The 12,355-nt window shown below is 58.0% G+C and overlaps 2 protein-coding genes across 2 annotated transcripts; one reads left to right on the forward strand and one right to left on the reverse strand.

Moving 5' to 3' along the window:
- The first annotated feature begins 481 nt into the window (after positions 1–481).
- VGF (VGF nerve growth factor inducible) lies at positions 482–3,555 on the forward strand. The gene is made up of 2 exons (XM_010387699.2): positions 482–701; positions 1,205–3,555. Exon 2 carries the CDS (start codon positions 1,225–1,227, stop codon positions 3,067–3,069), a length of 1,845 nt encoding a protein of 614 aa, XP_010386001.2. The 5' UTR covers positions 482–701; positions 1,205–1,224; the 3' UTR covers positions 3,070–3,555.
- A 1,218-nt stretch (positions 3,556–4,773) lies between these two features.
- Positions 4,774–11,616, reverse strand: AP1S1 (adaptor related protein complex 1 subunit sigma 1). Its single transcript, XM_010387393.1, has 5 exons — positions 11,505–11,616; positions 9,267–9,445; positions 8,564–8,672; positions 6,835–6,972; positions 4,774–5,531 (listed from the first exon to the last, which is right to left on the reverse strand). The coding sequence occupies exons 1-5, from the start codon at positions 11,505–11,507 to the stop codon at positions 5,484–5,486; spliced, it is 477 nt and encodes a 158-aa protein (XP_010385695.1). The 5' UTR covers positions 11,508–11,616; the 3' UTR covers positions 4,774–5,483.
- Positions 11,617–12,355: the final 739 nt, after the last annotated feature.

The raw sequence follows: 12,355 nt of genomic DNA on the forward strand, positions 1-12,355 counted from the left end.
TCGGCTCTTGAATCTTTATCCTTCCCCTCCCCAGTATTGATCTCCCACTGGTGCCCAGTCAGACGCTGGGGCTGCCCTTTTTCTATTCCACTCAGCAACGCGGGCTCCATCCAGCAGCTCCAAGTTGCTCTGCAACCCACCCTCCCGCCTTCCAGCGCCTCTGCATCCACCCTTCCATTCATTCTCCCATTCATTCATTCATCCTTTTCTCCTCGTCCCTCCTTCATTCATTCATAGCCCCCCGCCCTGCCCGCTTCAGCATTTCATTCATTCATTCATTCATTCATTTCCCGGAGCTCCGCTAGCGCACACCCCTTCAGCCGAAGGCCCCAGCGCGCAGGCGCAGGCCGGGAGAGGCAGGCACCCTCCAATCATAGGGCGTCCTCCCTCCTCCGGGCGCCCGCCCGCTTCCCCATGAATGAACATTGACGTCAATGGGGCGGGGCGCGCCCACGTGACCCCGCGCGCTCCCCTTTATAAGGCGGTGGAGGCGCGGGCGCTGTCCAGCGTGCTGAAGCCGGAGCGAACAAGCCGCCCGAAGCCGCGCCGACCCAGCTGAGCCCAGCCCACGGGACGCCAGACCTCGACCGTCGCTCGTATCCCGGCCACCGCTCCAAGCCGAGGCGGACGTGTCCCGATCTTCCCCTGTCCCCACCCCGCCCCGACCCTCCTCTCCACCTCTCGCGTCGTGACACCAGCTGGTAAATACTCCGCTGTCCGTCCCTCAACCCTCGGCAGCCGTGGGCGTGAGGGAGGGTTCTCTCTCCTCTCGATGCGGGTGTTGCAAACACAGTAGGGAGCCCCCTGGTAAGGGTCCCCGGTAAACGGGGGAGTCGCAGCTTTTTCTCTCGCTGCTGAAGTCGCCCACGCACCATCCGGGGAGTCCTACGGGGAGGGAGCAGAGATTTTTTTCCCCCATATTGCTGCTGCTTAGTACGTGGGCGATGGCAGTGAGATGGCTCAGGGAAGGGGGCGAGGAGGCCCTGGGTAAGCGAGGACTTCGGGGGTTATTTTCCCATTTACACGGCTCCAGAGATCGGCACAACATCTTCCTCCTTTGCTCCTAAACGTTACTCTTCTGGGTAAGGTTTGGGGGATCAGGGAAGCCCCGGGTTTCCTGCTGAAAGGTGGGGGAAGGGAACGTTGACCTAGAGAGGGGAATTCTTACAGAAATCCTCTTTTTTTGGTCCCTTCTATTTTTCAGTCTCCGGCAGCCCCTTGGTCATGAAAGCCCTCAGATTGTCGGCTTCGGCCCTCTTCTGCCTTCTGCTGATCAAGGGGTTAGGGGCAGCACCCCCGGGTCGCCCTGAGGCGCAGCCTCCTCCCCTCAGCTCTGAGCATAAAGAGCCGGTAGCCGGGGACGCAGTGCCCGGGCCAAAGGATGGCAGCGCCCCAGAGGTCCGAGCCGCTCGGAATTCCGAGCCGCAGGACGAGGGAGAGCTTTTCCAGGGCGTGGATCCCCGGGCGCTGGCCGCGGTGCTGCTGCAGGCACTCGACCGCCCTGCCTCGCCCCCCGCACCAAGCGGCTCCCAGCAGGGGCCGGCGGAAGAAGCAGCTGAAGCTCTGCTGACCGAGACCGTGCGCAGCCAGACCCACAGCCTCCCGGCGCCGGAGAGCCCGGAGCCCGCGGCTCCGCCTCGCCCTCAGACTCCGGAGAATGGGCCCGAGGCGAGCGATCCCTCCGAAGAGCTCGAGGCGCTAGCGTCCCTGCTCCAGGAACTGCGAGATTTCAGTCCAAGTAGCGCCAAGCGCCAGCAGGAGACAGCGGCAGCAGAGACGGAAACCCGCACGCACACGCTGACCCGAGTGAATCTGGAGAGCCCGGGGCCAGAGCGCGTGTGGCGTGCTTCCTGGGGAGAGTTCCAGGCGCGTGTCCCGGAGCGCGCGCCCCTGCCGCCCCCGGCCCCCTCGCAATTCCAGGCGCGTATGCCCGAGAGCGGGCCCCTTCCCGAAACCCACAAGTTCGGGGAAGGAGTGTCCTCCCCCAAAACACACCTAGGCGAGGCACTGGCACCCTTGTCCAAGGCGTACCAAGGTCTGGCCGCCCCGTTCCCCAAGGCGCGCCGGCCGGAGAGCGCACTCCTTGGCGGCTCCGAGGCGGGCGAGCGCCTTCTCCAGCAAGGGCTGGCGCAGGTGGAGGCCGGGCGGCGGCAGGCGGAGGCCACGCGGCAAGCCGCGGCGCAAGAAGAGCGGCTGGCCGACCTCGCCTCGGACCTGCTGCTTCAGTATTTGCTGCAGGGCGGGGCCCGGCAGCGCGGCCTCGGGGGTCGGGGGCTGCAGGAGGCGGCAGAGGAGCGAGAGAGTGCAAGGGAGGAGGAGGCGGAGCAGGAGAGACGCGGCGGGGAGGAGAGGGTGGGGGAAGAGGATGAGGAGGCGGCGGAGGCGGAGGCAGAGGCGGAGGAGGCGGAGAGGGCGCGGCAGAACGCGCTCCTGTTCGCGGAGGAGGAGGACGGGGAAGCCGGCGCCGAGGACAAGCGCTCCCAAGAGGAGACGCCGGGCCACCGGCGGAAGGAGGCCGAGGGGGCAGAGGAGGGCGGGGAGGAGGACGACGACGAGGAGATGGACCCGCAGACGATCGACAGCCTCATTGAGCTGTCCACCAAACTCCACCTGCCAGCGGACGACGTGGTCAGCATCATCGAGGAAGTGGAGGAGAAGCGGAAGCGGAAGAAGAACGCCCCTCCTGAGCCCGTGCCGCCCCCCCGTGCCGCCCCCGTCCCCACCCACGTCCGCTCCCCGCAGCCCCCGCCCCCGGCCCCCGCCCCCGCTAGAGACGAGCTGCCGGACTGGAACGAGGTGCTCCCGCCCTGGGATCGGGAGGAGGACGAGGTGTACCCGCCAGGGCCGTATCACCCTTTCCCCAACTACATCCGGCCGCGGACACTGCAGCCGCCCTCGGCCTTGCGCCGCCGCCACTACCACCACGCCTTGCCGCCTTCGCGCCACTATCCCGGCCGGGAGGCCCAGGCGCGGCGCGCACAGGAGGAGGCGGAGGCGGAGGAGCGCCGGCTGCAGGAGCAGGAAGAGCTGGAGAATTACATCGAGCACGTGCTGCTCCGGCGCCCGTGACCGCTCCCCCGGCCCCGCCCCCGCGCGCCCCCGCCGCGCGCGCGCGCGCGCCGCCCCCCTCCGTGTCACCCGCTCCCCCTCGGTGTTTGCATGCGACCCGGCCCCGCCCCTCGGCCCCGCCCCCGTCCCCGGGCTGCGCCGGGACCTGCCAGACCCACTTCCCGGGTCCAGAGCCCGAACTCCCAGAGCTCACCCGCGGGTGACCCGGGGCCAGCCCAGGAGGGCGGGTGGTTTGTGCGAGTTCCCTCCCCACGCGGGGCCCCGGCCCCATCAAGTCCCTTCGGGGACGTCCCCGTCCGAAACCGGAAAAAGCAGTTCCAGTTAATCGTGTGAAGTGTGTCTGTCTCCAGCCCTTCGGGCCTCCCACGGCCCCTCCAACCTCTCCAAGTCGCTGTGAATTGACCCCTTCTTTCCTTTCTCTGTTGTAAATACCCCTCACGGAGGAAATAGTTTTGCTAAGAAATAAAAGTGACTATTTTATTAGGACTTTGTTCTCGGTTATTCACCCGTCCCCTTGGGCCTGTGTGGTCCTTCCCAAGGGGCGGTGAGGGAAGCGCCAGCCACAGTCCCCATGTCCTCCTGCTTCCTGCCCCCAAACTAAGGCGAGGGGTAAGAGGGGAAAGTCTGAAACTGTTTTTAGAGGAGGATATGGCTTGCACCCATTAAAAAACCCGAAATTCCACTTCCAGCTTGGGGGATGGTGGGAAAATCATCTTTCCCCAGGGCTTGACAGAGAGAGGCCCAGCGGAATGCAATAAAAGAGCCAATTGTCTGCGATGAGTCCAGCCACCTCTGATTCAAAAGAAAAAGGCGACCCGCACAAGGTGTCACAGCTCTGGGCGCCACTCGGCTCCTTCTTCCCAAGATCCTGGGGCCACACGAGTAATGCCAGAGTTTCCTGTTTTCACCCACCCACCTCCTTCCACTGCTCCCTAAATGCCTGGTCCTAGGTACTTTGCAAGAAATGCGGGGAGGAGGGGGTGGCAGCCACAGAGACACCCTGGCTAAAGCCACTTCTTAACTTTTTTTTTTTTTTGAGGCAGGGCTCACTCTGTCACCCAGGCTGGAGTGCAGTGGTGCAATCACAGCTCACTGCAACCTCGACTTCCTGGGCTCAGGTAATCCTCCTACCTCAGCCTCCTGAGTAGCTGAGGCTACAGGTGTGCACCATCATGCCCAGCTAATTTTTGCATTTTTTTGTAGGGGTGGGGTTTTGCCATGTTGCTCAGCTGGTCTGGAACTCCTGGGTTCAAGCGACCTGCCCACCTTGGCCTCCCATCTTAAGCCTTTTCTAATCACAGGTACTTGTGAACTGATTCAAATAAAACTAAACTGGGCAAATGATATCGCCCTTAACAGACCCGCATCCTGAAGAGTTGTTCCTCCTTCCGTAAAGGCAGCTCAGGGAGTTGGGGGCAGCCTATTTGGAGACTCATTGGGCATAAAAATCCGTTTAAGGTAGGGTGGCCAGATAAAACACAGGAAATGGAAATTTGAAATTCCATATAGACAACGGATGAAGTTTTAGAGTTAAGTGTGTCCCAAACATTGCTGGGACACATTTATCCCCAAAATGATTTGTGTATCTGAAATTCTCATTTAACTGCGTGCTCTCCCTTTCTTCCCAAGGCTGGCAGGATCCCCTTGGCCTCCCGATGATGCCAGCAGCCCTGCCTTCCTTCATAGAGCCCGAGGCCAGCAAAGTCCAGAAATGCTTTTCCTTTTATTTCAGAAGAAAGGAAATAAAGGCAGACACTTCCCCCTCCCCGCCCCTCCCAGCTCCTGCCTCACCCAGAACTGGAGTGAAAGAGGGACAGGGCCAGGACCAGGGTCCCATAAAGCTCGCCCTTCCCCCAACCATTCCTTCCCTCAAAGTGGCAAGGTTAGAAAAAAATTAACTATGTTGTTCCTCCCTGGCACTGGATAGAGGCCCCACTGCAGCCAAGGAGAAAGAGGGGGGCCAGGCTCCCCTCCCAGGCAGAGAAGCCGCCCTGGCTGGCTAGGGGGAGGGTGGAGGTAGGTTATGGGGCAGAGAGGAAGAGAAGTGCCCTGAAAACCTTTTCCCTTTAACCTGACATATTTATATATTTACAGTTATTAGGGAGGGGAGGACGTCTGGGGTGATATCAGTTCTGCAAAGGCAGGGAATAAAAGCCAAATAGCACCCCCATCTGGGTCACATTTTCCTGCCTCCTAGCTCCTAAAACCTTCGGTGGGTAAAGGGGAAAGTGGAGGTAGGGGGTGGAGGGAGGGAATGTTTGAAGGGCCTGAGCCCACAGCTCACTCTGAAAGAAGGTGAGGCAGCAGAGGAGGGGCAGCCGAGTCCCACCAAGAATAGGGCCCTCGGCAGAGGAGAAGCAGCCGTTCCCGCCATGCTGCCAGGACCCCATCGCCATGCCCCAGCCCAGCGGGGGCTATGCCAGACCCATCTCCTCCAGCACACTCCGCGGCGACTCATCCTCCTAAGGCAGAGACAGACAGAGGGTGACGCAGAGACACCAGGAGAGGCCGACAGGGTGGGCAAGACAGCAGTCACGAGGAAGAGTCAGACGGGGGAGGCACAGACACGGGGGAGGGGGAGAGAAGCCTATGTGAGCTCCAGGCTGGACCAGCGAGCCCTTCAGGGGGCACCCACCAGCCTCCCAGGGCCAGCCCCAGAGCCAGCCAACGGTAGCAGGTGGGGTCCAGGTTGAGTCCGTCACCACCCAGAGAGCCCAAAGCTGGGAGCTTGGTGAGCAGGGGCCCCGCCTTGACACCTGGGAGTAAAGGGAGTGAAACCGGGACAAGGAGGTGGGGGATCTTTCTGGGGCCCTGGGGGGTACAGATGGCTGGGTCCTGTTTTTCAGAGTCAGGTGAGGCAGTGGGAGGTGAGTGCCAGGTCCCTGAGGGAAGGTGAACCAGGCTGCAGGGAGATGCGTCATTAGGGTCTGAGTGCAACACTGGTGACACGGTGGGTGTGTGTGCCAGGCCATATGTGTGTGTGCCAGGGTGCATATATGCGAGTGTGTGGGAAGGTGAAGCTCAACCAGTGAGGTGGCAAGTTCAGCTCTGCCCTCTCTCCCACTGCAGAGATGAGCCCCCCCCCCTCGCCCCCCATCTCTCCCCCTCCTCAGAGCCAGCTCTGGCCGGGCTCGCTCATCACTGCAGATTCCGGTGACTCATCTCCCTGCACCAGGGCTCGGTGATGGCACAGCAGAGAGGGGGCAGGCAGTAATGGGGTGAGAGCGGGGGCGCCGGGGAGCAGGGAGAACCAACATCCAGGTGCCCTCTGCCCCAGCCCCCAAATCCCCATAGCCTTTTCCTCCTGAGACGCAGAGGCTTTGGAGTATGTGTGTGTTGAAAAAAAAAAAAGAGGGCTGGGAGAAGAAACCAGGGAAGAAAAGAATGACCTACCAGGTTCCCCTTCTTCAATTCTCCAAGCAACCCTTAACTCCAAAGCAAACCGTTAACCCCTTGGCGTTAAGCCTTGCTCAGAGAATTGGACAAAGGAGACTGGGTGGCCATGAGACATCTGGGGGCTTGGGGGAAGGACAGAGCTTGGAATGAGGGGTGCACCGGTGGGCTATCTGCCACCCTACCTACCTCCCACCCCATGGGGTCAGGGCTTGAGGGTAAGCTGGAGAGCTGGGCGTAGTGGGGGTCAGATACCACAGGGAGGGGGGGCCCTTGGCGATGATGGGCAGGGCAGGCAGGGCGTCCAGGGGAGGGAAGGCCCTGTCCACCACTGTGAGATTCCTCCTTCTCCTCACTGTCCCTGGCCCGTACCTCCTGCAGTAGGTCAGCCTGCTCGATGGCTTTCAGCACACTCTTCTTGGAGGTGTCCTGGACATCCCCCCCCATCAAAAACTCATCCAGGATGAAGTAGGCCTTCTCAAAGTTGAAGATGATGTCCAGCTCGCACACCTGGGAGGGCGAGGAGAGGCTGAGTTGAGCATGGAGGGGCAACTGGAGCCACTTCCTTTTCTAGACCATGCCTCCCACCTTGGGTTCTGCCCTCAACCCCCAAGCCTTAGTAGTTGGTTCAGCTTTTTCACTTTTTTTGTTTTGTTTCGTTATTTTGTTAGAGACAGGGTCTCTTGCTCTGTTTTCCAGGCTGGAGTGCAGTGGCATGATCATAGCTCACTGCAGCCTCGAACTCCTCGGCTCAAGTGATCCTCCTGCCTCAGCTTCCTGAGTAGCTGGGACTACAGGTGCACGCTATCATGCCCAGCTAATTTTTAAAATATTTTGTAAAGACAATGTCTTGCCATGTTGGCCAGGCTGGTCTCAAACTTCTGGCCTCAAGTGACCCACCTGCCTCGGCTTCCCAAAGTGCTGGGATCACAGGCATGAGCCACTGCACCTTGCCTTGGATCAGTTTTTTCCCTCTTCCTCTTGCCTCTTTCCTCCTGATCATGAAACATTAGTTGCTTTATCTACCCTTGCCTGTGGTTCCCCTTGCCTTCCCCACAAAATCTGTGATGTTGTTCCCACCAAAGGTTGCGGTAGCCCCGCTTCCTCGACACCATGGGGCAGGGAAGGAGAGAATTCTGGACCATGGGGTGGAAGACTTGAGTTCCAAGCAGGGCTCTGCCACTAACCATCTAGCTAAACATGTCCTTAAACATCTAAGTCTCAGTTTTCTGGCCTCAAAAATGGAGATACCAACACCTACTGCTAGGATGGGATAAGGAGCAAACAAGAGGACCCAAAAGCACTTTATAAATTGTTAAGTCGGACACAAATTATGGAGTTATTACTACGCCCCATCTAAGATCTGAGCTGTCCCTCAGATAAGTTAATTCAGAATCTCTGATAGTAGAACCTGGACACTGCTATTCAAATAAATTCTCCAGAAAATTCCAATGCAAATCCAAGATAAGGAACCGGTGATAAAAATCTGAATATGGGGCCAGGTACAGTGGCTCACGCCTGTAATCCCAGACTTCGGGAGGCTGAGGTGGGAGGATCACTTGAGCCCCAGAGACGAGCCTGGGCAACATGGCGAGACCCCATATCTAAAAACAAACAAAAAAAAAATACAAAAATTAGCTGGGCGTAGTGGTGTGCACTTGCAGTCCCAGCTCCTCAGGGTACTGGGGCAGAAGGATGGCTTGAGCCCAGAGGTTAAGGCTGCAGTGAGCTATGATTGTGCCACTGCACTCCAGCCATAGGAGGCATTCCTCCAGGTGACAGGTGAGGCTCTGTTTCTAAAAAAAATAAAAATTTAAACTAAACAAAAAATCTGAACTTGGTCTCTGTGTGAAAAGTCCAAGCTAAGCTCTAAGTGGAGATTAACTGCCTGATCCTGCCCCCACTCTCCCCACTCAGGGACGATTATAGGACATGGTTAATAGGCTTAAAGCTTAAAAAGGGAAATTAATTACTGTTCTTACTGCTCCAACTTCACCTCTCCCCTGAGACTTCCAGAGCAGAGACTGGAGGGGCCTCAAAGTTTGGTAGATTACCAAAGGGGATTGCTGGGAATGGAAACTGGTGGGCAGAGGAGACTTACACTGCCAAAGTATTTGTCTAAGAGCTCCACGTATCGGTGGATCAGCTCCAGTGTGATGAGCTCATTGTCTTGGCCCTCGATGGCGCAGCAGAAGTAGAGGCTGGCATATCTGCGGAGAGGAATGCATGAGACATGCTACAAGCTTGCTTCAGGACCCAGGCATTCTGGGCTCAAACCTCCCACCAGCCTGGGGGTGGTCTGTGCCCTGGCTGGCCACAGGTGGAGTGGCCCCAGGGCATGTAAAGAGTAACTCACTTGCCTCTTTGTGCTGTCCTAAAAACATGCAAAGAATGCACGCTTTTTCCTTCCTGCCCTCTGACCTCCTAAGTCTGACTCAGCAAAAACCTGAGCCAAGTAATTTACCTGCTCAGAGGAGAAGGAACTGGAAAGGGTGTGTGCGCGTGTGTGTTAGGAAAAGTAGGGCAGGACTTTGACTGCAAGGGACATGTATGGTGGGGCAAGATAGGGCCCAAAGGGACACGTGAGTGAGGCAGGTGTTGCGCATGAGCAAAACCAAGTGGTAAACAAAAACTTCTTTAAGAAGAGTTTGGGGGGGAAAAAAAAGGAAGCTGACATTCATCACTGTCCTCCAGAGGTCCTCAGCTCCCAGGTCTCCCTGACCTAAGGGACCACCATTTCTCAGCCATTTTAACCCACTGCCCAACTCGAATCTAGGCAGATCTGAAAGTAGATGGAGAGTCACCTCTTATAGACAACTTTGAGGTCCCTCCACTCCAAGAAGCTGCACATCTTGGGCTTGCGAGCCAGGACAACCTGCATAAGCTCCCGCACCATCTTCTTCCGTTCCTTGTCCGAAGTGGCCAGGTACCATTTTTGCAGCCGCAGTTTTCCCTGCCGGCTGAATAGCAGCATGAACCGCATCTGCGGGGGATGGGAGGGCAGAACCAAGGGTAAACACACATTCCCCAAACTCATTCTGGCTAATTCTTCTCTACTTTCTTCCAACATCCAGCCCCTTGCTCTCAACACTGGGTAGTTTCCACCAGCAGGGGGAAGTAGAGCTTCTGAGTCCATCATTTGGGTTCAAATCCTGGCTCTACTAGTTACACAGGGCCTTGGGCCAATTACTACTGTAAGTCTCTGGGCCTCAGTTTCCTTATCTGTAAAATGGACATCGTACTTGCCTTGCACAGTTGTTGAGACTAAATGAGTTGATATATGTAAGTCCCTAGCACAGGCAGGCAGTATAACATGTTAGCTATTACTATTAATATTTTTGAGAAACAGTCTCTCTCTGTCATCTCTGTCACCCAGGCTGGAGTGCAGTGGCACAATCACTGCTCAGTGCAATCTCCACCTTCTGAGTTCCAGCGATTCTCCTGCCTCAGCCTCCTGAGTAGCTGGGATTACAGTCATGTGCCACCACACCCGGCTAATTTTTGTATTTTTAGTAGAGGCAGGGTTTCACCATGTTGGCCAGGCCCTGGTCTCAAACTCCTGACCTCAGGTGATCCGTCCACCTCGGCCTCCCAAAGTGCTGGCATTACAGGTGTGAGCCACTGCGCCCGGCTGTTAGTTATTATTATTATTACCATGATTCTCTGACTTCTTGCTTACTGGTTCTGCTTTCTAAAGGTAAGTAGAATGCCTAGCACAGTGACAAGAAACCAGTAACCAATGCCAAATAAATGCCTGTTCTCTTCCACCCTCTCTCTACCCACCACCATGCTGAAATCTGGTATTTTGTCCCTGGAGAAGCTACCTCAATTTTCCACCCCATCATAGCCATAAGATCTTAATGATCTCCCAAACACACCACTCTCCAGTGCCAGGCCTAAGCCCAGGGGTATTCTCCTTTGCAGTATGTATTTCCAACACCACACAGGGTATGGAGATGCCCAAATCCCACCTTCCTCTCTGCAGGCACCCAGATGTCTTTGACATTTGTCTTTAACTTTTCTCCCTTTTAGGGTGCCTCCTGCTAAGCGCCCACTCCTCCCCAGACACCAGGTGACCAATCTCCCTCAGGGCCCCGCCACCCAGGGGGTTCCCCTAAAGAATGTCTGCAGAACAGACAGCAAGCTGGGTCAAGTGGGATGGAAGACAGAAAGAACCCTCACTGCCCAGTGCACCCCAGCTTCCCAGTTCCAGGGGGTCTGGGCCACATCCTGGAGTCTTCTCCTTCCCCCAGCAGCTCTCCTATTCATGGACATGCCCAGGGTTGGCACTGTATAGCTTAGTAGGTGAAAAATCAGAATTCAGGAGAATTGATTTTTTTGGTGGAGGGGAAAAGAGGGGCGCCAGGGAGCCTCGTGCGCCGCTCAGATAGGGGGGTGGGGAGCGAGCAGGAAGATGGAAGGCCTGGGTTCCGGAAAGAGAGTGGGATTAGGGGCAGAGAGCCCTGGAGCCCGGGATCCCAAAGCCTGGGTCCCCCGGAGCAAAACCACGAGTCCACCTCGCTTCCTTACCTGGGCCCAACCTCTAGGCAAGCACCGCCACGAACCCAATAGGGCGCTCCCTTTTCCGACCCGGAAACTCCCCTCCTACACCCCTCTCCCCACCCGGGTCCCCGCTCTCGCCTGTGCCGCCCGGGAAGGGGTTCTCGGTGACCGGTGACCCCCACTCCCTCCCTCCGCAAAGAGACCCCCGCAACCCTCTGCTTTAGGCTGCTTCCCTGCGGCGGGGATCGAGGGACCCCCGGGAGCCAAGACCCGAGCGCCCCTCCCAGCTCGGGACGGCCCCGCCGCCCCTTCGTCAGCGCCCCCTCGCCCTGCAAATGCACCCCCTCCCCGCCCCTCTCCCGAATGCCACCTCCCACTCTTCCTCCCGAGCCCGGCTCGCCCACCAGCCGAGGCAAGGGAGGCCTCTGAGGACCAGAGGGAAGACAGAGCGGCTCACCCCGAGGGCGGCCCCCGAGGACCCCCGCAGGTGCAGCCCACGCCCCTCGCTTCCCCCTCCCCTCCCTCTTCGCACAGCCTACCATCCTGCAGCCTCCGGCTCGGCGCGTCCCACTTCGGCCACCGTAGGCGCCAGTCCCACTCCCTTTCTTATCCTTTCTCCGGCTTCCCTCCCTCTCGGCCGAAGCCCCGCCCCATCCCGCCCAGGCTCTGACTCCCGGCGCGCCACACACTGCGCAGGCTCCGACGCCGCGGGGAGCGCGGGCGGGGCTGGAGGCGGAGAAGCGGAAACCATGGCAACCAAGTCCTTGACTGCAGCTTCTAGGAGCCCGGTCGTCATGGTAACTCGGCTGTCCTGTGGGCTGGTTGGAGGATGGGGGAGGAGGACAATGAGGTCCTCGCGCTTTGAAGCCTTGTGGGGCAAAAAGGCGGGAAAAGGGGTGAGAGGTGAATGGGACGATCATTGGAGTTCGAGGCAGCAGGCAGGACTCCTGGAAGGGGCGTGGGCTGTGAAGAGGGAGCAGGGTGGGAATTAAGTGTAGGGGAGGAGTAATGACCTGGAAAACAGGAAGACAAAGGGTCATGAAAAAAGTATAGAACTCAAGCTAAATATCGAGAGCGTGATAGATACACCCCTCTATTTATTTTTTTTCTTTTTAGAGACAGGGTCTGGTCGCGTCACCCAGGCTGGAGTGCAGTGGTGAGATCATGATTCTCTGCGGCCTTGAACTCCTGGCCTCAAGCGAGCCTCCCGCCTCAGCCTCCTGAGTAGCTGGGACTACAGACGCACACCATCATGCCCAGCTAATTTTTAAATTTTTTTTTGTAGAGACGGGGGTCTTACTATGTTGCCCAAGCTGGTCTCGAACTCCTGGGTTCAAGAGACCCTCCCGCCTGGGTTTCCCATAGTGCTGGGATTACAGGCGTGAGCCAC

This window comes from Rhinopithecus roxellana, chromosome 6 (genome assembly GCF_007565055.1).
Source record: "Rhinopithecus roxellana isolate Shanxi Qingling chromosome 6, ASM756505v1, whole genome shotgun sequence".
NCBI classification, from domain to species: domain Eukaryota; kingdom Metazoa; phylum Chordata; class Mammalia; order Primates; family Cercopithecidae; genus Rhinopithecus; species Rhinopithecus roxellana.

Bases quoted from the DNA above. Each gene is read 5' to 3' on its own strand.
- AP1S1 (XM_010387393.1), bottom strand. The intron at 6,973-8,563 runs GTAAGTCTCCTC...TCGCCCTCCCAG, and splicing joins TAGACAAATACTTTGGCAGT to GTGTGCGAGCTGGACATCAT. The intron at 5,532-6,834 runs GTACGGGCCAGG...TCTCTGCCTTAG, and splicing joins AGGCTGACCTACTGCAGGAG to GAGGATGAGTCGCCGCGGAG.
- VGF (XM_010387699.2), top strand. From the start codon at position 1,225: ATGAAAGCCCTCAGATTGTCGGCTTCGGCCCTCTTCTGCCTTCTGCTG.